The sequence below is a fragment of the Crocodylus siamensis genome, chromosome 6, assembly GCF_052110815.1.
Source record: "Crocodylus siamensis isolate JL-2025a chromosome 6, ASM5211081v1, whole genome shotgun sequence".
Taxonomy (NCBI): domain Eukaryota; kingdom Metazoa; phylum Chordata; order Crocodylia; family Crocodylidae; genus Crocodylus; species Crocodylus siamensis.
This window is the reverse complement of record NC_143400.1, coordinates 24,136,699-24,162,409: the sequence shown is the minus strand read 5'-3', so window position 1 is coordinate 24,162,409 and position 25,711 is coordinate 24,136,699. Positions and strand designations below refer to the sequence as shown.

General features: G+C 57.9%; 3 protein-coding genes across 5 annotated transcripts; 2 read left to right on the top strand and 1 right to left on the bottom strand.

Moving 5' to 3' along the window:
• Positions 1-584: 584 nt before the first annotated feature.
• On the bottom strand, positions 585-2,275 carry FAM187B (family with sequence similarity 187 member B). Its single transcript, XM_090053575.1, has one exon. It carries the CDS (start codon positions 2,026-2,028, stop codon positions 1,348-1,350), a length of 681 nt encoding a protein of 226 aa, XP_089909701.1. The 5' UTR covers positions 2,029-2,275; the 3' UTR covers positions 585-1,347.
• A 4,313-nt stretch (positions 2,276-6,588) lies between these two features.
• LSR (lipolysis stimulated lipoprotein receptor) lies at positions 6,589-13,794 on the top strand. Of its 2 annotated transcripts, XM_090054551.1 has the most exons (10): positions 6,589-6,893; positions 8,049-8,390; positions 9,724-9,843; positions 10,707-10,763; positions 11,075-11,221; positions 11,498-11,674; positions 11,788-11,847; positions 12,087-12,218; positions 12,706-13,202; positions 13,411-13,794. In XM_090054551.1, exons 1-10 carry the CDS (start codon positions 6,824-6,826, stop codon positions 13,444-13,446), a joined length of 1,638 nt encoding a protein of 545 aa, XP_089910677.1. In that variant the 5' UTR covers positions 6,589-6,823; the 3' UTR covers positions 13,447-13,794. The 2 variants fall into 2 exon arrangements, with proteins under 2 accessions (XP_089910677.1, XP_089910678.1); XM_090054552.1 differs by lacking the exon at positions 10,707-10,763 and having other exon boundaries at positions 6,592-6,893; positions 13,411-13,793.
• A 1,429-nt stretch (positions 13,795-15,223) lies between these two features.
• On the top strand, positions 15,224-25,487 carry GAPDHS (glyceraldehyde-3-phosphate dehydrogenase, spermatogenic). 2 transcript variants are annotated; one of them, XM_090052763.1, is made up of 12 exons: positions 15,344-15,358; positions 18,519-18,645; positions 20,195-20,365; positions 20,902-20,998; positions 21,672-21,778; positions 21,901-21,991; positions 22,176-22,294; positions 22,544-22,625; positions 22,743-22,894; positions 23,252-23,414; positions 23,960-24,057; positions 25,080-25,487. In XM_090052763.1, exons 2-12 carry the CDS (start codon positions 18,614-18,616, stop codon positions 25,150-25,152), a joined length of 1,185 nt encoding a protein of 394 aa, XP_089908889.1. In that variant the 5' UTR covers positions 15,344-15,358; positions 18,519-18,613; the 3' UTR covers positions 25,153-25,487. The 2 variants fall into 2 exon arrangements, with proteins under 2 accessions (XP_089908890.1, XP_089908889.1); XM_090052764.1 differs by lacking the exon at positions 18,519-18,645 and having other exon boundaries at positions 15,224-15,358.
• The last annotated feature ends 224 nt before the right edge of the window (positions 25,488-25,711 follow it).

Below are 25,711 nucleotides of genomic sequence, written 5' to 3'. Positions count from 1 at the left end.
CAACCCCAGGTGAGTTTGCACAGGGGGTCCTGTGCGGGCTGGGAGCCCGGATGCCTGGGTTCTCTCCAGCTCCTGGGGGGCAGTGGGGTTGGCTGGGGTGGGGGGACATGGTGTTCCTTGCACATGCTAGTGAGCTCGCCCGCCTGGTGTCAGCTCCGGCACAAAGGCCTGGCTGTGCAGGGCCGAGAATTGGCCCATTGTGTGCCCCCCCCCCCGCACCCCGTACGGATGCCACCCCCGGATGCCTGGGTTCTCTCCCTGCTTGGGGAAGGGCTGGGGGGGGTGGGCAGAGATGGGTGGAGGGGCTGGGAGCCTGATCCATTCTAGCTCTTGAGGGGCAGTGGGAGCTGGGGGGTGAGCAGGGGGTGCTGGGAGCCTGGATGCCTGTGTCCAGTCCAGCTCTGCAGGAGGAGTCGGGGCTGGGGGGTGAATGGGGAGGAGGTGGGGGCTGGGAAGCACCTGGGTCCTCTCCAGCTGTGGGAGGGACCTGGGGACCTAAGGGGTGGGAATTGGAGGCTTGTAGGGGCCCCTTCACATCCCCCACTCAGCATGGGTCCCCACACTCAGAGCTGCACATTCTTTATTGCTTAGCTGCCAAGGGCCCCGGGGCGGCGCCGACAGGCCTCCAGCAACCCCAGGACGAGGAGGGCAACAAGAAAGAGTGCCAGCCCCACCACCGCTGCCTCGATGGCTCTGTAGGCGTGAGCAGCACCGCGGGCAGGTGTGGGGGCTGGGGCTGGCCCCAGCCAGAAGAGGGCAGCCAGGTGGCCCCCGACATAGCAGTGGTAGGTGCTCGGGGTGGCACCAGGGGGCAGCACCAGCACCGCACCCCCCGACGCCTCGTCCAGCCGTGGGGCCCCGGCGCCAGCCTGCAGGCGGTTCAGGGCTGTGGTGTTGGCCTGCCACGCCACGGGGCTGCAGGGACATAAGCAGGGTCAGCGCCGCCAAGATGCCTGGGGCCCACCCCCACTCCCTGGCTTCGGCACAAGGCTGTTGAGACTCCTGGGTCGGGAACAGAGTTACCAGGATGCCTGGGTCCCACCTTGCGCCCTGGGTCAGGCGTAGGGGTGCCTGGATGACTGTGTCTCACCCCACTCCTTGACTCGGGCATGGGACCAGCCCTGGTGCCACCAGGGGTTGAAGTCCAGGGCTGCAGCCAATGATTAACCAGCTGGGCCTGGGGGGTAGAGCTGGGGCAGGGAGTGGGCAGGGCTCTGGGGCAGATACCCCCAGGAGCAGAGTTGTGGCAGGGAGTGGGTGAGGCTGTGGGGCGGCTACCCCCCTGGGGGCAGAGCTGGGGCAGGGAGTGGGTGGGGCTCTGGGCAGATACCCCCCTGGGGGTGGGGTCTACCTGTAGATGGAGGCCGCTGGGCAGCGCAGCCGGGTCTCCTCCGCTGAGTGCAGTGGGTAGTGGGTGAGGAGGAGCCGTGGGGCCCCCCTGGGCTCGTCGCCACCTCGTCGCCACCCGCAGGGCACCCAGCAGCCCTTGACCCGTAGCTCGGGGCCGCGGGGGGGGTGTGATGCCCCTGTGAGGCCACAGGGCCGGGGCAGCCCCCTGGGCTGGGTGGCGTAGCAGAAGCCCACCTGCTTGCGTTCGCCAGGTACCCCACAGCGGTCGCAGGCCTGCCAGGGTGCCCAGGCTGTGAAGAGGGGCCAGCGGGGGCTGAGTGGCACCTGCCCATGCCCCATGTGGCTCACGTGCAGCTGCCCCACGTCCTGCACAGCCAGCTCGTAGTAAGCCACAGTGGCATCGCCGCGACGACAGGTGTAGACCCCCGAGTCTCTGGGCCAGGGTGCTGCTAGGCGCAGGGCACCCCCCGGGAGCAGGCGGGCACCCCCTGAGAACCGCAGCAGGCGCAGGGGGGAGGTACGGAGCCAGGTCACGGTGCCTGGCCCACCTGGGCAGAGCAGCGTCACGGGGTTGAGGGAGATGGCAGGCACTGTGCAGGGGCGGCCGCGGGGACATGGCAGGGCCTGGCTTGGGGTAAGTGCCAGCAGCGCGGCCAATGCCAGAGCCCTCAGGGCCATGGCGGGGAGATCACAGTGAGGTCAGAGGTCTGAGGTCATAGTGCTGGTGGGCGGGCCTTTGGAACAGCTGCCCCCTTGTGGCCCAGGGGGAAATCGCTGGTTCTGAGCCTGGGTCCCTCCGTTTTTTGGGGTGACTGTCCTAACGATGGCTATGGATGTCATTAGCAATTGTGCCATTGTCCTCATTGCATTTGTCATCATTACTGCCCTTCTCGTCACCCTGCCAGCTCTGCGGCTGTGCTGCTCCTTTTGTCACTTGTGTCACCATCACTTGGTGTTGCTGCACTTATATAGCAATGACAATGATGTGAGAATAATGTATATAATGATTATATCTATCTATATATAAATATCCATATATCTATATACAACAATAATATGATGCTATATAAAGTAATAATTATATATGTAAAAGAATATCATAATATAGAAGTATATAAACATAATAATATGTGATAATATTTATAATAATAATTATATGTATAGACGAATAATATGATAATTCTAATATTATAAATATAGGGGAGCAGAGGGGACAGTGGAACAACCCCCCCACCTCCCTTCCTGGGAGATGGCAGGGGGGTGGGGGTTGGTGCTTTTTCTCTGCCCCCATGATTCCTGATGGGCTATTGGCTAGTAATATATATAATAATTATATATGTATAAAAGAATAATATGATAATCAGGAATCTTGGTTTTCTCTGATTTAAAAAAAAATCCCCAATTTTTAGATTTAAAAAAAGGAACCCCAAATTGACATTTTCCCATCATTAAAATCAAACACCACTAATATAGAGATACTAGCAAATTGCCTGTCAAGAATGATTGTGGGGGCAGTGGGCAGGGACAGAGGTCTGCATCCCATCCACACCCTCCCCCTCAGGCTGGGGCCACTCTCCCATCCTGCCACTTTGGGCTGGGGCCGGGGCACTCCCCACCTCACCCTGCCCCTGCTGGGGGCTGGGGCTGAGGCCCATGGCTGTTGTTAGAAATGGAATATTGTTAGAAATGGAGTATTGTTAGAAATGCACAGCTTGCATCTTGCACCCGATAAGAAAGAAACACTGCCAAGGACTTTTTTCCTTTCCCAGCCTTGCCACAGCTTTTCTTATGCTAAATCGCAGACTCTCCCCCAGCTTCTCCCTAGCCTTTCTCATACAGATTACAGAAGCTGGAATTCAACTGACTGTGTCCTTGAAAAGGGGGGGGGAGGGTTGAACTCTTGGTGACCTATAGTAGTCTCTGAGCATGCTTAATTAGCTGATGCATATTTACCTCTCCGCCCTGCATACTTAAGTAGTTCCTGTTTCTGCACACGTGCCCAGGAGGGAAAAGATAAATACAGCCTGCAAAATTCCTTTGTTGGTTCAGAGTAATCTGAGTTTTTGACTCTGCTCTGGCCCTATTTGCAAATACACCTTTTGTGCCATCTAATGAGTGTGTGTCTGTGATTTTTGTGGCCTCCAGAGAAACGAACCGCTTTATGCATCACTGTGGTGGTCACCGCTGCAGCGGGGCGCAGCCACCGGTAACCCCCCCCCCCCCTTTCCTGCTTCCCTCCCTCCCCTGTTCCCTGCCGCCTCCCTGCCCTGCCGGCTGTTGTTGTGGGGGCCCCGGCCCCTGGCTCCAAGGAGTGCCCCCTCCATTATGGCAGTGCTCCGGTCCCCCGCGGCCTCCAAGGAGCAGGGGAGGAGGGTGCAGCTGGCTCTGCTGGTCTCACCCCTGCCCCCCCAGTCTCCCTTGTCTGTCTCTGTCTGTGTAGGGCACTCTGAATGGCTACTGAGACAGTCGATCAGAGTGCGAATAAAGTGTTATGGACAGAGAGACAGACTAGGGCAGGAGCGGGCAGTTATTTTGTGCAGAGGGCCCCTTACTGAGTTTTGGCAAGCCATCGAGGGCTGCATGACAGGCAGCCAGGGGCTGAAAACTATTACTTTTCTAAATTTTTTAGGGGTCCTGCAGGCTGGATAGAATGGCTTGGTAGGCTGCATCTGGCCTGTGGGCCGCATTTTGCCCACCCCTGAACTAAGGCTTTTATAAAATTAGAATATAGTGGTGTTTCATTTTAATCAAGGAAAAATGTGGATTTTGGGTTCCTTCTTTAAATTAAAAAATTGGGGATCTTTTTTTTAATCAGAGAAAACCAGGATCCCTGAGGATGATACTCTCTGATCCTGATTAGAGTTGTTGGGTTTTGAGAAGGAAAAAAAACTTTCCAAAGCTGCTTTTTGGTTTTCAGGTGTTTTTTTTTTTCATTTGTTCTTTGAGAAGGAAAACATTTTGAAAACTTTCTAGTGGTATTTTTAGGGGAGGAGGGAAGTTTTAAGGGAGGGAAAAGCTTTAAAGGAGGGGTTGTTTTAAGGGAAGGGAAGTTTTCCAAACTCTTTGGGTTTCTTTTTAGGAGAAAATCCAGGTTTTAACACCTCCCCCGACTTTTATTTTTCTTAATGGGAAAAAAACCAGTTTTCCAAACTCTTCCCCACCCCACCCCCTTTTTTTTAGAAGGAAAAAGTTTTGAAAACTTTATTAAAGCGGAATAAGATCCCAAAACTTGGGGTTTTTTTGTTTGTTCAGGTTTTTTTTTTTAGCGGGGGGTGGGTAGGGGAAAGCGTAATTTCCAGTATAACTTGTTTTGTGAGAAACAAATTGTTTTTAAGACTTTATAAAATTGTTCAGTAAGAGGCGAGGCAGTGCAGGCTCCTTTCTGAGCACTTTGTTCTTTATGGAGGAAGGAAAAGCTCTTTTTTTTCTGTGGGAGCTTTGTTTTGTTTTGGAGATGGGGGAAAAAAGGTTCCTTAAAACTTTGGTTCAAGTGAAGAGAAACTTCTCAAAACTCTCCTTGTTTCTTAGGGGAGAAAACCCCCTCAGAGCTTCGTATTTGTGTGCGTGTGAGCGTGCACGTGTGCATCATGTAACATATACACACATCTATATACATACCTATGCATACACACACACACACACTCATATACATGTATATGTACACACATTGCAGACATGCACTCACACAGGCACACATACTGATATTTATACCTATGCACGTACACGCACATTCGTATACATTCATATACATACACCCCCCAATATACATATCTTGTGCACATACACACATTCATATACATACACACACACACCAATATACATATCTGGATATACACACATTCACATATATGCATATATATGTACACCTCCCGATACACATACCTATGCACATATATATATGCACATTCACATACATGCGTACGTATACACACAAATATACATTCACGTACCTGTATATGTACACACACATGCACCCCAACAGGGATGTCCCTAGGGGGTGCAAACTGGGGCAACTGCCTTGGGTCTTGCGCTTTGGGGGACCCCGTGGAGCCAAGCCAGCTTCACATCCGGCCTCTCGCTGCTACCTCCCCCTCTCACCACCACCGCTGTGTCCGGACCCCACACAGGCTGATTTGCCCTGGGCCCTGCACCCCACACACACACCAATACATACCTATGCATATACACACACACAATTATATACATGCATACATATACACCTCCACTCATATACATACAGACATACACCCCCATATACATACATACATATGTATGCATACACACGTTTACACACACCAATATACACACACGTGTCTACACACATAGATATGCATATACAGATCCAGATACGTATCATGTGTACACATCCATAATGCTGCACACATCCATACACATACCTACAGATGCACACACTTAGTGTGCATGTAATACTAAACTGTTTTTTTTGAGATACGGTTTCCTAAACTTTGTAATTGTTTTCTAGGTGGAGGAAAGTTTCCCAAACTTCTCCCTTCTCCAAAGAAGAAAAGTTGATAAAACTTTTATTAAACTTGTCTCACTTCCTTCTACTTTCTAAGAGACAGAAGAAACTCGCCCCCTCCCCTCGCCTGAAACCATGACTCATCCCCCGCTCCAGGGCAAAGTCTGATATACCGCCCCCCCAATCTGCCCTGGCTCAAACCATTTCCAAACAAAGGAGTGGGCTACCCTCTCCCCCTGAAAAGTCACTTTGGTTTCTCCTACCCCGCCTCCAAAGCGCGTACCTGGCCCAGTCCATTTTCCTAACTGGGGGGGAAAGACACTTGGGCAACAGGTGCTTTGGTTTCTCCCACCTGGCCTCCAAGCCGCGCACCCGGGCGAGCCCATGTTCATAACGCGAGGGGGGGAGATGTGTGGAATATCTCATTGGAGTTTGAAACTAGGCTCCTCCCCTTCTCAAACTTTCTTTGGTTTCTCCCACTCCGGCTTCAGGGTGGGCACCTGACCGAGTCCATATCGATAAGGGCGGGGGGGGGGAAAGGAGTGAATAAAGTCTATGATACACAAGCATCCCTTCTCTCCCCATTTTTTAAGTCCGTTTGGTCTCTCGCGCCCCGTCTCAGGTGTGCACTGCACCTGAGCCAACCCATTGCCCTTATGAGGGGTGGGCAATAACTAATCGCACCCCCTCCTCATTCCCTCTGGGCACTTGGTTTACCCCTCGGGGGGTACCGGGGCCAGACCATTTTCCTACTGGGGGGGACATCAACAGGTGGTGAGGGGGGTTATTGAATGTTATTTTTCAACCCCGCGCTGCGAAGGGAAGGGGTTGAAGGAGTTAAAAGGTCCTGGGCGAGGGGCGGAGGTAGCCCCGTGTCCTGCCCCCCTCACCTCAGACACACCCGGGGCGGAGTTGGTAGGTCCCGCCCCAGGGGCGGCGGTGGCACCTGGACGGACGCAGCGAAGTCGATCGTCAGGCGGACGAGACGCGGCCATGGCCCCTGGGGGTCGCCGCGGGGCGCTTCCCGCCCTGCTCTGGCTCCTGGCGGCTTCGTGGGCGCCAGGTGAGCGCTTTACGCCGGGGGGGTTAACGAAGCCCCTTCCCCAGAGCGCAGCAACCCCCCCCCAGCCTCTGGGGGGACCTGCGGGGTGTCCACCCGGCGGGAAGCTCCTCGACAGCTGGTTGGAAGAGAGCGGTGCTTGGCTCCACCCATTGCTGCCTCCCCTCCGGGTGGTGGGGGCAGCTGAAGGGGGGTAGGAGGAGATTGTGGGGAGCAGGCTGGGTTGGGTTTGGGGGGCTGGGGGGTAGGAGGGTTTGGGCGGCAGCTGGAGGTACCTTGGGGGTAGGAGCTGGGGGGCAGAGGGGCTGGGCTGGGGTTAGGGGTGCTTGGGTTGGGGGGATGAGAGGAGCAGCTGAGGGGTGGGGTTAACCAGGGAGTGTCCCTTAGGGGGCATCACTTGTAGGCCTGGGTTGGGGGGTACTGTCAGTCCCCAAGACTAGCACTCCTCGGCTCTCCCCAGTCCTGCCGCCTGCTTCCCTGCCTGGCCGCTCCCCTGCCGGGGCCACGAGAAGCGGCATGGGCAGGGCCCCAGAATAGCTCCTGGCCTGGCCCTCACCTTTCCCACGGCCCTGGGTTTCAGGGCCTCTGGGAGCCTCTCACGCCCTGTGAGTTAACATTGTGGCGGTGGGGGGGTCCTACTCCACCCTGGGGCACAGGTCGGGCACCCCAATCTTGGAGCCCAGGGGCTGAAGAAACTCACTTAGGGTGGGGGTTGGGGTGGGGGGAGCCATTTCCTGCCCTGCTGGGACAGACAGACAAAAGCCAGGAAGGACGGAGGAAGGGCAGGAAGGGCCCTCCTGTCCACCCTGGATCTCCCTGCCCCTGGGAACCCAAATGCCCAGGGAAGGCACTGAAACCAGGACCCCCCCACCCTGTCTCCTGCCAGGGTGGGGACCCAAGAGTCCTGGCCCTGTTTCCTGGAGTAATAGGTGGCCTGGATTTCCACCCACAGAGGTGAACTGTGCTGTACCTCGAGAGAACATTGCTCACGTCATGACCTGGATTGTGGGCCATTGGGCACTGCCCCGGCTGGGCCACACCAGAAGTGGCCGCATTTTGGGGCATCGGGTTTATGGAAGCTGGGGAGGGCTGGGTCCTAGATGCTGTCCTGCTGACCCTGTTCCCCCTGCTGTTAACCCCTTCCATCCCACCTTCTAGGCCCTGCCGGTGGGCTGCAGGTCACAGTGCTGAACCCGTTCAATGTGGTGATCCTCTTCCAGCCAGCTACCCTGCAGTGCAACTACCAGACCTCGGCCACCCAGCCCCCCATTGTCACCTGGAAGTACAAATCCTACTGCCGCAGCCGCTTGGCCAATGCCTTCAACCCCAGCAGCCAGGAGAGCCAGCTCACCGACCAGCTGCAGCAGAACATCCCCGGCTACAACCCCTATGTGGAGTGCCAGGATACCGTCCGCACTGTGCGGGTTGTGGCCACCAAGCAGGGCAACGCAGTCACCCTGGGCGACTTCTACCAGGGGCGGCGCATCACCATCACCAACAGTATGTGCCCCCAGTGGGGAGGGGTTTTGGAACTGCTCATATATTAGGTGTATTATGGTAGAAACCACCTTCTCAAGTGGAGGATCCTTTGGACTGCCTGCATATTGGGTGCATTATGGTAGCACACAAGTGTGCGGTGGGGAAGGGCCACTTATTTGGTGGATTATAGTAGTGCCCAGGGGCTGCTCCCCCCACCCCTTATACTCCTGCATTGTATTAGAGGTATTGTGGTAATGCCCAAAGAACCCCTTTGTGCCTTTTTGAGTGCTGTCATGTTAGGCATATTATGGTAGTGCCCAGAGGAAGGGGGAGCGTGGTGTGTGCCAGGCGTAAAGCAATTTGGTCTGTTTGGATGTTAGGTGCTTCGTGGTAATGCAAAAATGTCAGGTACAGCAGTTAGTCCTGGTCATAAATCCACGTCACCTTACCTGTATTATGGTAGGGTCTGGGATCCTACCCTAGGTACAGGGAGGGCGGGGTCAAGGTGGTGACTCTTGGGGGTATATTAGATATATTACGGTATCCGCTCCACAGAGCGAGGTGGGGGGGAGGCAAGGGGTCACTGATTCCAGGTGGGGAAACTGAGGCACAAAGTGACCCTCTGTAGATGGGCTATGGGGCACTGCCGTCATACATCTCAAGCCTGGTAGAGGGGTCCTGGGTGGACTTGTGTATTAGGTCAGGGGTGGGCAAAATGCAGCCTGTGGGCCAGATGTGGCCCACCAGGCCATTCTGGTTGGCCCACAGGGCCCCTAAAAATTTCAGAAAATTAATATTCATCTGTCCCTGGCAGCCTGTCATGTGGCCCTCAATGGCTTGCCAAAACTCCATAAGTAGCCCTCTGCCTGAAATAATCGTCCGCTCCTGTATTAGGTATATTATGGCAGTGCCCCCATCTCAAGCCAGGTAGTGGGGTCCTGGGCAGACTCGCATATTAGCTGCATTATAGCAGCTCCCAGGGCTCTCAATCGGGAGCGGGGGGTTGTGATGCCCCCCATGGGTGTATTAAGTGCATTACAATAGCTTCTTATAAGCAGGTGGGGACAGTGATTCCAGGTAGGGAAACTGAGGCACAGAGCACCCCCTTCTAATTTTCCCCCTCCCTCACTTGCATAATTAGTGCCTGTTAATGACAGGCTGGGCTCTGGTGATTGTCACTGGTCTGGCACTGGTGGGCCTGATCCTGCCTGGGCCTGGAGGGTCCTGAGAGGGTGACCCCCACACTCTGCATTCTGGATGCCTGGGTTCTGACTGGGGATGGGGTCTGGGAGCCAATGGGGTTGGGGGGAAGGAACCCAGCTGTCCGGGTGCTTAATGCCCCTGTGCCCCCCAGATGCAGACCTGAGCATCGAGCAGACGGCCTGGGGTGACAGCGGGGTATACTACTGCACTGTGACATCATCGCAGGATCTCCAGGGCAACAACGAGGCATATGCTGAACTCATTGTGCTGGGTAAGCGGGGGCAGGGTCTGTGGAACCCCCACCAGGTGAGCCCTGCCCTCTACCCCCCCCCCCCAAGTTCCAAGAGGATTCTGGGAACCAGGACACCTGGGTTCCTGGCAGACACCGGTCCCGGACCCCTGGGTTCTCCAGGAGGGTAGCACACTTGAGGGGTGTAGGGGGAGGTCCTAGCAGCACATAGTTCTGCCCCTCTTTCCCCAGCAGGATCATTACCCACCCCAGAGCTGGGCACATGTTGGGCTGGACCAGTTGCCGGCCAGTCTGAACTGGGCTGTACTGGGGGGCCTCCTGGTGCTCCCCTTGTTAGGGGTCTCATTAGTAATTAGCATGACGATTAATGGGCTTCCCCCCAGGCCGCTTGCAGTTAAGTTGGTGAAACTGAGGCACAGACCTGAAAATGGGCTCCTTCAGCTCGTGGCCAATCACGCAACTCCTTCCGGGTGGGGAGTTTGTTTACCCAGAAGCCTCTGCTGTTGGGGGGGGCGGTGGCAGCTCCATTGCCCGCCCCCCTTCCCCTGGGAGGGGGGTATATTTTGGGACTCGCTGACTGAGCGTCTGCCCTGAGCAGGAGCTGCTGACTTAGCAGGACCAGCCTAATGCCTTCCCCTACTCACCCCTGCTTGACAGCGTCCCACCCCCAGAGGGCACCAGCCTGCCTCCCCACCTGTCTCCTGGGTGTTAGGTGGGGCGTGGGGGCAGATGCCTGGGGCTTTTGCCATTCCGGGGGGGCACAGCTAAGCAAGGGAGCCCAGGTGCCTGGGTTCTTGGAGAGGACGGGGCCTGGGGGTGAAAGTGGGGGAGCCTGATGCCTGGGTTCTTTCTGCGCCCTCAGAACCCTCCTCTCTCTGTCACAGGCTGGTCAGCCGAGGTCTCCGAGCTCTTGCCAGGCATTGAGATAGGGCCCCTGCAAGGTACCCACTGCCGTTTGGCTCTTACTATCTGGGGGGCTTGGGCTCCTTGGTCCCACCCCAGAAAACCCAGATGTCCCAGGCCCCAACTCCCCTGCTCGCAGCCCCCCACCCCACAGTTTATTCTGACTTCAGTGCCCCCCACAAGTAGGGAGAAAACAGAGGCAGGGCTGCCTGGGGGGAGGAGGACAGCGTGCAAAGCCTAGTGCCTCAATCCCCCCCCAGCCCCATAAGCACTGTGGGGGCTGAGCTGCAGCTGGCTCTGGGATGAGGCACTGCAATATAATGCTCCCCCTCACCTGTGTCCCCCCTAGATTGGCTGTTCGTGGTGTTGGTGGCACTGGGTGCACTGGTACTGGTGCTGGCACTGGGTGTGTGCTGGTGCCAGTGCTGCCCCCACACCTGCTGCTGCTACGTGCGCTGCCCCTGCTGCCCCCAGCGCTGCTGCTGTCCCGAGGCCCGTGAGTACGGGGGGCCAGTGGGACCCAGATTCCTGGGTTTTGTCTCGGTGCCAGGCGGGTAGGGGGGGTGGGTCGCCTGGGTTGTATTCCAGTGCGGGGGAGCCTGGTCACCCGGGTTCTTTCCAAACTTTTTGAAGGGAGTGAAGGGTTGAGATGGGAGCCTGGATGCCTGGGTTGTATCCTAGTAGGGTCTGAACAGTGTGGGGGGAACTCAACCACCCGGACACGTGGGTTCTCTACCAGATGCCCATCCACCCCCTCCCTCTCCCCCACCAGTCTATGCAGCAGGCAAGGCGGCCACCTCAGGGGTGCCCAGCGTCTATGCGCCAAGTGCCTATGCGCCCAGCCTCTACGGCCCCTCTGGTGCCCTCAAGCCAGGGCCACCCCCCACCCTTATCCCCATGGGGCCCGTCTACAACGGCTACAGGGCCGACTATGACCGCGCCAGCTCAGGTATGTTGCTTTGAGTCCTCTTCCTGTTCTCATATCTCGGTTCCCCCATTTGACCCAAAGCGGGTCCCGTACACCTGCCAGGACCCTCTGTTAATCATGTGGTTTCCTCGCAGTTGGTGGCCACAGCTCCCAGGTGCCTTTGCTGCAGGACTCCCATAGCACCGGGAGCTCAGGTACAGTATTGACGGATAGCTGTCAATCACACATGGCTCCTAGCCCTCTCACTGGGTGGTGGGAGAAGGTGAGCAAACTAAGCAGGGTCTGGCCTGGCTGGTGGGCAAATAGGAGACCGACTGGCGTGGGACAGCTTGCTGGAGCCAAATCAAGCCTGGGTGGAAGGGAGGAGAGGCGGTAAAAGGGCCCTTCTGTGCAGCTGCCGCACCCCAAAACTGGTTGCATCTGCCCCCGCCAGGGCTGCGCAGTGGGTACCGCATCCAGGCCAACCAGCAGGACGACTCCATGCGGGTGCTGTACTACATGGAGAAGGAGCTAGCCAACTTCGACGCCACGCATCCTGGTCCAGGCAATAGTCGGCTTGAAAGGGGTGAATACCTGCTCCCCAAGGAGCGCCATGCAGCACCATGTGCCCCCCAAAGCTATTCCTCCCCATGGGTCTAGTGCCCCCTAGTGGCTCCCATTGGCCACTGCAGCCTCCAGCTGGGCTGATGCCACTGGGGGGGTCTCCATTGGCCAATGCACAGCATCCCCATGTGCATCCCCCAGCCATAACAGCTCCCAGAGGGGACATGGCAATGGGTCTGGTGCCCCCTGGGGGGTGCCTGTTGGCTACTGCATGGTGCCCACTAGTGCCCCCTCAGTTCTATAACAGCCTGGAGAAGGGACCCAGTGCCCCCCAGTGGCCCTCATGGGAATTGTAGCAGGTCTGGTGCCCCCTACTGGTCCCCATTGGGCACCACAGCCCCCAGTTGGGCTAATGCAGCCCTGGCACCCCCTACTGGCCACCGTGCAGCACCCCCTGATGCCCCCTGCCCTGTTTAACCCCTTGTTTCCCTGTTCTCCCACACACACAGCCTCGGTCATGAGCGAGATCAGTTCCCTGCATGAGGACACCCAGCGCCGTGCTGCCCGTGGGCGCCCCCTGTCCCCTCTCAGTGACCTGGAGGAAGAAGGCAGTGAGAGCAGGCGCCTCTTGCCCCCCACTCGGCGCACCCGCTCCCGCTCTGTGGATGACCTGGACCGCGATTGGTCCCCAGTACCTGAGAGGCAGGGCCGGGGCCGCCCCCATGAGAGTGGCTCCCCCCGTTGGCGGGAGGAGGAGCGACGTGGGCGCCGTAGCCGTAGCCGAGACGACTTGTGGGAGCCTGACCCCCGGAGTAGGGCCAACCCATGGGAGCCCAAGGGGCAGGGCTATGACACGGAGCTCCTGCGGGGGGTGCTGCGGCGCAAGGCTCAGGATGATGGCGACAGCGGGTCAAGTGGGCGCTCCCTCCCGCCCCCACCCCCCGCCTACAGTGAGACTGAGTCAGCCGGCTCCTCCCGGGGCCGGGCTGAGCGCCGGCTGAAGCGGGTAAGGAGCCAGTGGGGGGCGTTCTGTGCTGCCACTCTGCCTCAGAGCTGGGTGCATTGGGGGGTGGGGGGGGGTCAGCTGTCAGGTGGTACCAGTCTTGGCTCCCATCTCTGGGTATCATTATGCTCAGCTGCTTAACCCCAGAGCTGGGCACATCTTGGCACCCAGTAACAACACCCCCCCGCCCCGCTTTGTGTTTCCCCTGCAGAATCAGGCCCTGAGCCGTGAGAGCCTGGTGGTGTGAGCGCCTGGATCCTGCCGGCCCCCGCCCCCCCTGTATCTCCCCCACCATGGGCAAATGCTGGTGGATGTTGGCTCCCATAGTGGTGGGGGGAGGGATATTGGGGGGCCTCGCAAGGCCCAGTCCTCAGCAGCTTTATGCTTACCAAGGATTTGGCCTGTGGACTGACTTCTACCCCCCTACAGAGGGCTTGGTCCTGCCCTCAGTAGCCTGAGTGCGTTAGCCTGGACACCTGGATTTTCTCCCCTCTGTGTGGGGTTGTAGGTGGGGAGGGGTAAAGCCCAGAGGCCTGGGTTCCTTCCCCTCTGTGGGAGGTGGGGGGACAAGAGCTGTGGGAGGCAGTGGAGCGTGGGGAGGAGGGGGGGAGGCCTGAGGGCCCTGATGACTGGGGTCTCTGCCCCACACTGTTCTTACTGTTTTGTTTTTTTTTTTTTAGATGTGTCATTTGTACAAAAAAGGATGTTTTAAAGAAGAAATAAATCTTATACAAAAGAAACAAGTGAGGCCTGAAGGGGGGGGGTGTTCCCCCTCTGGCAGTATTCCCCCTATCTCCCCCCAACTCCACCCCAGAGTTGGCCACGTCTCAACCCTGGCCTATACAAAATTTAAATCCCTCCTCACCATGCACAGAGATTGCTGGGGCTGAGGGGTTGCAGGACCTCGTTCTGCCCCCCCAGGTTGGGGGTAAGCAGGGTTTAGAGCTGGTTGATGCTGGGAGCCTGGCTGCCTGGGCTCTTTCCCAAACTTGGGAGGGAGGCAGCTATCTTCCCTACCCCTGCAGCTGCCCCTCCTCTACCCCCTAGGGCCGTGGTGGTCATGTGGTTTCCACCCCCCTCCCCCTTGTCTGCTGCTATTTTAATGCCAGGATTATCCCTCACGGGTGCTAAGAAGGATCAGTGTGGCAGGATTGGGGTTGCAGCTGGTGCTGTACAAACGCCCCCAACAGGGCAGAGCTGGCCCCTGGCCTCGACCAGGATTGCCCCCACCCATGTCCATGGTGAAGGATGGAGAAGTCTAGGGGCACAGAGAGGGTTGGGGGGGTAGGAGGGTGGGGGGCAGAACCTAGGTGTCCAAGTGTCCTGGCTTCCTACATGTAGCCCCCTGCTTCATGTGGTGGGCTCCTGGCTCCCTGCTGTAGCTGCCCACTGCCCTTCAGGAACTGGAGAAGAGCCAGGGGTCAGGGCCCTCCTCCCCCACCCCGTAATTGGGCCCTGGTGTCAGGATGGTGTTGCTGAGTCACCTGCTGGCCTAGAGGGACAACAGCCCCTCCCCCTTCCCTGGGGGGGGGGTGCTAGCTTATGCCAGGGGTTGCCATGGCGACAGGGTTCCCCTTGGGGCCTAGTCAAAGGGTTGGAAGGGAGACCAGGCCTCAGCCCCGCGCCTCATTAATTATTCATGTGCCCATTGTGCTGGCTCATGGTGCGGCCTGCATAGCCTGCGCCTGGGTGCCCTCCAGCCCGCCGCTGGGGGGAGCCCGGACCCCGGTTCTCTGGGGGGCTATCCGCTGTCCGTCCCCCCCCGCCCGCAACTCTGGGTCCAGGCCGTGTCTTATGTCTGCGTCTGTGTCTATGGTGGGGGGACGGAACTCCATTCCCCAGAATCCCTTGCGGTTGTGGGGGGCCGCAGGTGCACGACGCCCGAGGATGCTCCGGACCGCCACTGTGCATGCGCGGGTGGCGCGTGTTCGACCGTTGGAAAGAACCTTCTCACGCCGCTACTCCCGGTTTCCAGGCCTGCTTCTGCGCATGTGCCAGGCGGCGGGGCGGGGAAGGAGGCCTCCCGCGCGCTGCCCCCTGATTGGCCAGCGGCGGGGCAGGAGGGGTGGGGCGTTCTCCGGGGTTGGGGGTATATAAGGGTGGCTGGGTGCCACCATCCTTCTCGTTCGACGCCAGCCGTCTTAACGGTGTTAACGCGGGTAAGGGCGGCAGCGGCGGCGCCCTAGGGCGACGCTGTGCGTTTGGGAGATGAGGCTGGGCCCCACAGGGCAGTGGGGATGTGTAGGGGAGCAGGGGCCTTCTGGGGGTCTAGCGGGAATATACGTGGTGTGTGGAGATGTGGGGGGTTGGGTGGGTCACACTTCCAGGTCCTTGATGAGGGAGGGGGCTGGGGCTGGACTGTATTGCAAAGGTCTTGGGGTGGGGGGCTGTATCAATCCCTTTCCCCCCCAAAAGTGGGTTGGGGGGGCTGCCTTTGGTCCTGGCCTTGGGGAGGTTTTTGGGGCCCAGCAGGGGAGGGGATTTGGGGGCACAGGGGGGCGGGTGTTTGGGCATGTCCGGGAGCCTGTTGTGGCGGTGGGGGGCTCCAGGAGGAGGGGAGGATGAGCTTTTGGAGGCTTCCCTGCAGAGGCTGGGGTCAGGGGTGTAACTTGACTCAAGGGTTGGGCGTGGAGGGGCTGTGAGATGAGCTGGGACGATGGAGATGAGGAGGGGGTGGGGTCTGATTGCCTGGGAACAGCCATGCAGTGTGGAGGGGGGACCAGGGCTACGTGCAGGCAGTTGTGCGCATGCGCGTGCGCTCGGGGGTGGTATTGAGCACTGGTGTTTTTGGGGGGTAGAAACTGGCCGGCTCTGGAGGATAGTGTGGGGAGGGGAGAAAGGGGCTGCAGCCTGGAGGGGGAGGAGCCCCCCTACACCCAGCCCCCCTGCTTGCATCTTGGATCTCTCTAGAAGGTGCAGCTGGAGGATCCCCTCCTTCCCCTCCCAGAAATGGGGATTCACCTTGTATCCCACATCCCTTGGTGTCATGCGAATGCTAGGCCCCGCCCTGCAATGGGATGGGGGAGGGGCAGGGCTACCTGCGTTCCCCAAGACCACCCAGGGTCTCTCCTCCCCTTACTCCAGGGCTCTTTGTGCCCTGGGGAGGGGAGGAAACAATGGTGCAGAGGAGCACCCCCCCACCTTCCTGTATTATCCCTGCTGCGGTGAGGCCCCTGGGCTGTTCTGACACCCCCTTACGCTGGATGGCTGCGGGTCCTGGGCCCGGGGACCTGAGAATCAGCAGAGCCCTCTGGCCGAGTGGGAACCACTCCCACCCCCGGGGCAAGGATGGAGACTTGGGCAGGCAGGAGATAACTGGTTTATTCCCTTCCACTGCCCCCCTCAGAGATTACCATCATGCACTTCACCTGCATTGTGGAAATGGGGGGGCCTCCATCTACCCCCCCCAACTCCTTTCCCTTCCAGTCCCTTTACTTAAAGGGGGAGCATGATCTCCTGAGGCAGCAGAATCTCTGTGCCTCAGTTTCCCTCCTCCTAAAATAAAACCCAGCTTTGAGATCTTCCCGGGGGGGCGGTGCTGCCATCCATTTTGCTGCATCACCCAGGCCCCTCCGCCTTGTTGGGATGAGGAAAGGTAGAGGCTGCCCCTTCCCCAGCTGGGAGGAGGTAGCTCAGCCCAGGACCTGGATCAGTCCTGGGTACCAGTGCCTGGACCTTTTCTCAGGGACCAAAATTAGAGGAGTCTGCTTGGATCCTGTTTGGCCCCCAAAACCAATCCCTTCATCATGTAACAGTTGGGTGGGGTGGGAACAGGATCTCTCCCCATGATACAAATGGGATTTCCGGCCCCCCCCACGTCTGTCCTGGGGACTGGCCCTGATGTTTCCACTACAGCGGAAGGGGCTAAGGAGAGGTTGTTCCCCAGCTCCTGGGTCCCCTCTCCAGGTTGAGAGGGAGGGGCACTGCTGGGCACCAGTGGTGGGGGGGGCAGGCACTGTGTGTACGTGCCAGTCTGGCACCCGTCTGCAGGCAGTGACCTTGCACCGTCACTGCTGCAGTGCGGTGTTGGCATCTGGGATGGGCAGTCCCTGCAGGGGGGTGACATCTGCCTGGCTTCAGTGCTGCCCCAAACAGGGGTACCAGGGAGGGGAAGGGGAATTTAGGGGGCTGCTAGGCAAACTGTTTTTGCCACCTGTACTGGTTCTGGCTTCCAGAATAGTGGGGGACTAAAGCCGGGTCTAAGGCAGCTAATTTATACACACCCGCATGTCCATCTGTCCATCTAGGGGATCAGGGAAGAAGGATGCTCCCTTGGTACCAGCTGCCTCCTCGGTCTGGGCCAATGTCTTTTGGCTGCTTTGCCCAGAATAAGCCCCTATCGCCAAAATGGGCGGGGGAGGGCCAGATGCCTGGCTTCGGTGCTGTGGGATGGGGGATGCAATGGCTGCAGCGGATGGTGTTTGCTTTTGGCTACGCTCATGCCTCAGTTTCCCCTCCAGGCAGAGGCTGGGAAAGGAGAAGTGATTTGGGCCCCAGGTTGCAAAGGGGCTTAGGTGCACAGGTGGTGACGTGAGAGGTGGTTGTGCCCTTCAGAAGGGATCTGGTCCCCTCACTGGGGATCTCATGAGATCTATTAAGACCATCCTGGTGTTGGAGGGCGCTCGCACAGGAGCCCAGATACCTGAGGGTTTTCCCTGTCCATCTCTGACATCCACCCAGGCTTTCCGTTGGCTCCAGTGCAAGGTCACAGTGACCCAGGCCCTGTGCAACCCAGGCGTCTGGCTTCTCTGCTGGGGGGGAAGGGGCTGTTGGGCCCTTGCCACCTTTGCCCACCTGCACAGGGGTCCCCAGGGGTCGTCATCTCTGCCCAGACAGGAACCACGGCCGCAATTGTCTGCTGCAAAGGGCCTTCAGGAGGGAGTGTCTGACCACCTCACCCCCCGGTTCTGGGCGCCTAGGTTCTGTGTGGTGTGTGTCTAGTTGGATGCTTGGGTTCAACATAGAAGTGTGTGGTGGGTACTTGGGGCCCCCATGTGCAGTGCGTGTCTGTGTTCAGCCATTTCCCCAGGCACCGCAGATCCCCGTGTGTGTGCGGTGGGTGCTGGGGCCTCCCTTGGATGGTACTTAACCAACCAGGGGCCAGACTGAGGGCTTCCTCGCTCCCCCTTAATTAACAAGACTCAACCTAAACTGGTTTCTGGCTCCCATCTGGCATCCTCCTGGCTTAAAAAAGATGGGGGAGTGGGATTATTACCCTGATCGCATCCAGCTCTCTGGGGTTGAGTGCTGTCGTTCTGCAGGCATCCCCAGTGCTGCCCCCACCCCAATAAACCCCCCTCCTTGGCCTTGTCTTCATAGCAGCTTAAAAGCTCCTGGGAGCCGGCGTGTTTAGCCACAGACAGAGCAGCTCCCCGGCGTCTCAGGCAGGCAGGCAGGCAGGGCCCAGAGCCGCCATGGCATCCTCTGTTAGTGTCAAGGTCTTCAGGTAAGTGCAGCTGATGGCACCTGGTTGATGGACAGCCTGCCCCCCCGCAATCCCTGGGGAGGAGTGGGGGGACCCCGGAGGGACGGCTGCTCTGCTCTGGGTCTTAAAGGGGAGAATAGGCAGCTGGGACATGGGGTGGGAGTTGTCCTGAGTCTTCCCCCCCTTCCCCTTCTGCCCCCCCCACTGTGTTCCTCTAGTATTTGTCGCTGTCACCCCAGCCACTGACCTTTTGTCACCCCCTCTAGCTAGGGTGGAGGTCCCAAATTCTGTGATTTCTGCAATACCTTCCAGGTATCACTCCCTCACTGTCTGAGGGGCAAAGACCCCTGCAGCCATGGGTGGGTGGAAGAGGGTTGTAATCTGTGTGTTGTTCCTCGCCCCCTGGCCTGACCTCTGTTTTCATCCCCTAGTCCCCCTTCTAGCCACAGTGGAGGTCTCAAATTCTACTATTTCTCCATTAGCCAACTATCCTCCCACTGTCAGTGTCCAAGGTGGGGCAGAAAGACGTGCACAGCCATGGAGAGGGGTTGTAATCTTCCCCCCTACCTTTGTCCAACCTTTTTCGCTGCTCCCCCAGTCTCTCTCTGGGTCTCTCTAGGGGATGTGGAGGCCCAGGACTATATGATATCTCCATGGTTGAATGTACCTGCCTCTTTCCCTGCATCATCATGGTTTGGGTCCCACAGCTCCTACCCTCCACTTTGGCCCCATGCAACCGGATCCCCTGTTGGCTTTTGGTCCCGCCTGGCACCAGTTTATGAAGGCGAGGGCATTCATTAGTGGGAGTCAAGAACAAGGCCTCCTTCTCCTGGGCGCTGCCACAGGAGAAGCCGGGCCAGTCTCAGGTTGCAGGAGAGAATGAGATGTGGGACACTGGATCTTAGGCAGATTGTGCCATCAACCAAGATAGGGACAGCATGTGCCTCCTCCAGCATAATAAGGGTCTTGTCCTCATTAGCTTCGCTAATCGGCACCATCGTCACGAAGACAGGCAGTGTCCAGTTTTGGTGGCCCAGTGGATGCCTGAGAGAGACCTTTACACAGACATTGGAGGGGAATGGTGGCAAGAGGCAGCCAGTTCTGGGGCAGAGCCGCTGGGGGGGTGGCTCACCTGGTGCTGAGCTGCTCTGGGGTGGAGCTGCCAGGGGACAGCCACATATAACATCTCACTATGCTGGGCCGGGCGGGCGTGCTGACCTCCAAGCGCTGCCCTCGCATTTTTTGTACGTCAAGCCCCCATGTCGGGGCCAAGCTCAAGGGTGGGTCAGGAAGGAATGTCTGTGGGGTCTGGAAGAGGCGACATTGGTACCGCTGCTTGCTGGGAGAAGCTACTGGTCCCACTGAGCTGCTCTGATTGGGCCACTTCATAGACATTAGGGCTGGAAGGGACCTCCGAAGATTGAGTCCAGCCCCCTGCCCAAAGGGCAGGAAGTCAGCTGGAGTCATAGGATTCCACTTGTAGCTCCTTGATCTCTGACCTCCCCCATCATCATCTCTGGACCTCCTGGGCACTGACCCCCTGTTCTCCTCCCTCCACCCCTGCCTGCAGACTTGAGGTCGCTCAGCCAAGGAAGCCCCAGTCCCCACCGCCCCCAAAACCCCCGTCGCCTCCATCACCGCCATCACCCCCCAAGCCTGAGAAGGCGGAGGAGCCGGCACCAGTGCCAGTGGAAAACCCCCCCGAACCAGCCATGTCGGAGCTCACTGTTGGCATCAACGGGTAAGCCCACCCCCAGGATCCCCTTACTTCTGCCCACTGAATGGGGGAGGGGATTCCAGGCTCTGGAGTACCCCCCACCTCACTTGGGACGTAGCAGGGGTGTTGCTGCCTGTTCCACTTGTCTCTTGATTGCAAACATGTCAGGAGCTGCCAGTAGCTTTGAGCAGGCGTGACTCAGTTTCCTCCCAACTGTCCCTTGGGGCACTGCTGTGGCACCAACATGTCTGGTCTGTGGAGCAAACAGACACCAGGGTCTGAGTCTCCTGAACTCTGCCTACTGTCTCCAAGCAGCCATTGCAGAGGGTCTCTGCAGCTTGGGGCAGGCAAGAGCTGGCCTGGCAGCAGCTCCTAATTCCAGCAGAAACCCTGGGAACTGGTACAAATTGCATCTCAGCGATGTCACTTGTCCAGGCTCCCCTAGCCTGGCTGTGCACAGATCCCAGAAGAGTTTCCTGGCTTTGGTTCTAAGCACCTGTTGGAATGAGGGCGGGGGAGGTCTGGGTCTCAGCTGCTAACCCCACTCCTTCCTCTTCCAGCTTTGGCCGGATTGGCCGCCTGGTCCTCCGTGCCTGCCTGCAGAAGGGACTCAGAGTGGTGGCCATCAATGACCCCTTCATTGACCTCAACTACATGGTAAGGCCAAGCCACCCCCCAAACCCTGCCTGGGACCTTCTCCTCCCCTGGGAGGTGACCCCCCGGAGGACGTGCCCCACCTTTGAACACCCATCGTGGTCTGCAGGGCGTTTCCTAGGCTTCAGCCCTGGGACCCACTGCTGCATCTGTGCCATGGTTATATCTGAGCAGGGTTCCCCTGCCTGCAAATTGAGGGATCTGCCCTCTTCCCCCTCTGCTAGTCCAGCCAAGTAAGCTGAGATCATTTAGGGGGCTCAGCTGGCCAGTAGCCGTGCCTGTGACCCTTTTGTGCACGTAAGAGACCACAGCATTGGTTTTGAACCTTCTGTGGAGCCCCAACCCAGCAATCTGTGTTGTAGTGGTCTACTTGGCTCTCCCTGTGCCACGCCAGGGTGGTGGCTGGCTCCACCCATGATGTTTGAACTTGGTTGTGGGCTCAGGCCCTATGTTGGCACCTTCCTGTCATATTCTCTGGAGTATGAGGCTGTCAGCAAAGTCTACAGCCCCTTGGTCACCTGAGTTCCCTCCCAGCAGCCATCATTGCCTTCCTAGGCTGGTCAGTGGACCCCTTGAGGGTCACAAGGAAATGGAGCAGGAGTTCCCATGACTTGGTGAGGCCACAAATGGTGTGGAGGGGCAACTTCAAGGTGTCTCCTTCCTCCCCCTGCCACAGGTCTACATGTTCAAGTATGACTCTACTCACGGCCGCTACAAGGGGGAGGTGAAGGCTGAGGACGGGAAGCTGGTGGTGGATGGGAATGAGATCTCTGTCTTCCAGTGGTGAGTTCGGGCAGGTGGCACATGTGGCACGAGACCCCTCAGGCATCACTGCCTGGGTCTGTCCTTTTCTGCATGGTGCTGAGTTGCCCTGAGGTCTGTAACCAAGGTCCCGTCTACTGCAGCATGAAGCCAAGCGAGATCCCGTGGGGCGAGGCTGGCGCGCTCTACGTAGTGGAGTCCACCGGGGTCTTCCTCAGCGTGGACAAGGCTTCTGTGAGTCTGTCTGGTGGGGGTGGGGCATGTCTCATCCCAAGAGCTGGCTTGGGTCCCTGGGGTCCCCCTTCCTCAATTTTAAGGCAGTGGAGAACTGGGCCAGACCCACATCTCCATCTGTGGTGGGGAGGAGCTTCCACCAGACCCCATGTCTTCCATGTGTCCCATCCCCGCCCTCCCCCAGACTCATCTCCAGGGTGGTGCCAAACGTGTGGTGGTGAGCGCCCCCTCCCCCGATGCCCCTATGTTCGTCATGGGTGTCAACGAGGACAAGTATGACCCGGCCCACATGACCATCGTGAGGTGAGATCTTTATCTGCCATGAGGGAGTTGGGTGGCCACTGTATTGGGGATGGGTCCCCCAACACCAAACCAGTTGGCCCCAGTGCTAGGGAAGGCAGGAGGATTGTGGCCTCTTACTTCAGAACAGGCTGGTAGGCTTCCTTGAGGGACGTGAGCAGATGTCTCCATTGAGGTGGGTGGGGATGCCAGGTTGGGTGCCCCGTGGCTTTAGCCTGACCTAGTGCAGGTGACACCTCTGTCCTCCTGCAGCAATGCCTCTTGTACCACCAACTGTCTGGCCCCGTTGGCCAAGGTCATCCATGACAACTTTGGTATCGTGGAGGGACTCATGGTAAGACCCTGTGACCACCTGTTTTCCCCCCACTCCCTGTGCCAACCCCTGGCCAGCAGGGGTCCCAGTGCTGCACCGGCTTGGCCCCTAATTCCCTTTGGCTTCCTGTTGCCACAGACCACAGTTCATGCCTACACGGCCACGCAGAAGACTGTGGATGGGCCATCGGCCAAGGCGTGGCGTGATGGCCGTGGCGCCCACCAGAATATCATCCCAGCATCCACCGGCGCTGCCAAGGCCGTGGGCAAGGTCATCCCGCAGCTGAACGGGTATGGGGCGGATGGGATCTTAATTAAGAAGCCCTTGTTAGCTTGCTAAGGTGGGCGTGTTCCTCACCCATACATACCCAGTATTGGTGGACCCAGCTGCATGGGCCGTGTCCTTTCCAGATGTTATGAATGGGCATGAGGCCCATTCTGCTAATGAGCACCTATTAGCCAAGACTAGGGCATTTCTCGTTTAATATGTGGTCAGTATGTGACCTGTTCCCAGTGGCGGCGTCTTGTCCAGAGGGTTTGGTGGTGATTGATTTATCTCAAGTGGGTTGGGGGCAGCCCTGTGGAGGGGGGTGGGAGGGGTACCCCAGGGTCTGGGGGCAGCCAATGAGTGCAGCCTGTTTTGCGCAGGAAGCTGACAGGCATGGCATTCCGCGTGCCAGTCTCCGATGTCTCAGTGGTGGACCTCACCTGCCGTCTGGCCAAACCGGCCACCTATGCAGAGATCAAGGAGGCTGTGAAGAAGGCGGCCGACGGGCCCATGGCTGGCATCCTGGGCTACACAGAGGATGAGGTGAGGGGCCTGGGGTGGCCATCTTGGGCTGTGCGGGGAAGGTAACAAGGAGTGGCCATCCTGGATTTGGGTGGGGGCAGGGGGGGAACAACCTGGGGCGGCCATTTTGGGTAGGGTGCGAGAGGGAGCCAGAGCAGCTGTCTTGGATTGCATGGGAGGCTTTCTGGGGTGGCCATCTTGTGGAGTTGGGGTTGAACCTGGGGTGGCCATCTTGGGTGCTGTGTGGGAGGTAGCCTGGGGTGGCCACCTTGGGTTGTGGAGATTGGGGAGGGTGAGAACCTGGGCCAGCTATTTTGGTTTCTGTGTTGAGGTGGGAAACCTGTAGCTGCCATCTTGGAGGGAAGGGGGAGGTGGCTAAACCTGGAGTGGCCATCTTGAGCTGAGCTTGAGGTCCTAAGTGTTGTGGGTGACCCATGCTGTCTTTTGCGGGGGAAACCTGAGGCAGACATCCTCTGCTGGGGCTGGGACCCCTCTAAGCCATCCTGGCAGCATCCAGCACCCCCTGGCCTCAGTGGCGGCTCTCACACCCCCCTCTTCGCTCCCAGGTGGTCTCCTCGGACTTCATTGGTGACACTCGCTCCTCCATCTTTGATGCTGGGGCTGGGATCTCCCTCAATGACAACTTTGTGAAGCTCATTTCCTGGTGAGTCCTAGCTGGTTGGACCCAGGACCCTCCCAGCCTGCTCTGGGGGTGTGGCTCCATCTAGAGACCCCAGGAGTCCTGGCTCCCTGGTAGGGGGAGGGGTCTCCTGGTGACGCCCCATGGGTAGGGGACCCTGATGTCCTTCACCCTGGGCCCAACGAGCCCTGTCATCAAGAGACCAGCCCAGGGTTAATGAGACCTTGTTAGCTGATCAATTCTAACTATACCTAATTCTGTGCCCCCCGCCCCCAGTGACCTGCCAAGGGTTAACAAAGAACAGTTTCCCCCATACCTTATTTAATATGCAAATTAGTAGTGAGTTGTATGCAGATGCAGGGCCAGGGTGGAGCCAATGCAAAGCAGCCCAGGGTTAATTACCAATTGCCCTAAAGAGCAATGAACTTGGGCTCCCAGCTCCCTGACCATCAAAGCTTGGATTCCCATATGATTATTATTTAATGACATGATTATTTGATTGCTAATTACCATATGATTATAAATTACCAACCCCTTAACAGTCTGTATTCAGTACCATATGATAAACAACCCCTTCCTTTGATAGCTAATTACCTGTGTCATTTAGGTGCCTTCCTTGTTAGTATGCAGTTGCTAATTACAATCTCATGAATGACAACCCTCTTGTTGTATATTACCTGTATAGAGTCAATCAATATAGATTAATTAGCACATGGTTATAAACAAACCCTCCTTCATTAGTGGTCTACAATAGCTAATTACCTCCTGATCGGTGAAAGAGGAACCCCACATTGGTCATTAGCATATGATGAACATCTAGCTGGGGTCATTTGACCCCAGTACTCTTTCCTGCCATGGCAGGGGGTCGGACTAGATGATCTGCTCAGGTCCCTTCCGACCCTACAAACTATGAAACTATATGATGGCTGATTTACCCTATGATTATGCCCCCTCCTTTTGGCATGTTTTGCTAATTGCATGTGATTTAGGCAAGATGAATGTGGTGGGGGGCAGGGCTGAGACTTGTGCCTCTTCTCTCTCCATAGGTATGACAACGAGTTTGGCTACAGCAACCGAGTGGCTGACCTGCTGAGCCACATGTTCTCTAAGGAGAACTGAGCCCACTGGGCCATAGGACCCCCCCTACCCCCTCCCATGGCTTTCGTGACCCCCTCCCCCCGTCTCCGCGTGTACTTGTCGTGTTCGTGTGCGTGCGCGTGCGTGTACACAAACCTAGGGGCTTCAGCCCCACACCATCCTGCCTTGGCTGTGCCCCCCCCTCCGTGCAGAAACATGGCTGCTGGGTTTTCCCCCATGTAAAAACATGGCTGTTGGGTTCCTCCACCCCCACTGCCTGTGCAGGGGGCCGTACCGGCCCTGGGTTAGTGTAGCCCTGTGAGGACGTAGCTGCTGTTGGTCTTGTCCATGTCGGAAATAAAGCACCTGAGCGTTGACCCCCGCCTCGTTAGGTGTTGTCTCTGTGGGGGCAAAGCCAGTCCTCGTTAGTGTTTGATGGGTCTGTTTTCACACAGACTCCATGTCCCATTTCCACCCGTGGGCATTGGGTGTGAATGAGAGAGAGGCCCCTTAATGAGTAGACTGAGTCCTATTGGCTGCCCATCTACATTCCTTAATGAAGTGACCCTTGTTAGCTTCAGATGGGACCTATGAAACGGGC

Coding starts and splice junctions, on each gene's coding strand:
- FAM187B (XM_090053575.1), bottom strand. CDS start 2,028: ATGGCCCTGAGGGCTCTGGCATTGGCCGCGCTGCTGGCACTTACCCCA.
- LSR (XM_090054551.1), top strand. CDS start 6,824: ATGGCCCCTGGGGGTCGCCGCGGGGCGCTTCCCGCCCTGCTCTGGCTC. Junction 9,844..10,706: donor TGCTGAACTCATTGTGCTGG/GTAAGCGGGGGC, acceptor TCTCTGTCACAG/GCTGGTCAGCCGAGGTCTCC. Junction 11,675..11,787: donor CTATGACCGCGCCAGCTCAG/GTATGTTGCTTT, acceptor GTTTCCTCGCAG/TTGGTGGCCACAGCTCCCAG.
- GAPDHS (XM_090052763.1), top strand. CDS start 18,614: ATGGCATCCTCTGTTAGTGTCAAGGTCTTCAG. Junction 20,366..20,901: donor CTCACTGTTGGCATCAACGG/GTAAGCCCACCC, acceptor TTCCTCTTCCAG/CTTTGGCCGGATTGGCCGCC. Junction 21,779..21,900: donor GAGATCTCTGTCTTCCAGTG/GTGAGTTCGGGC, acceptor CGTCTACTGCAG/CATGAAGCCAAGCGAGATCC.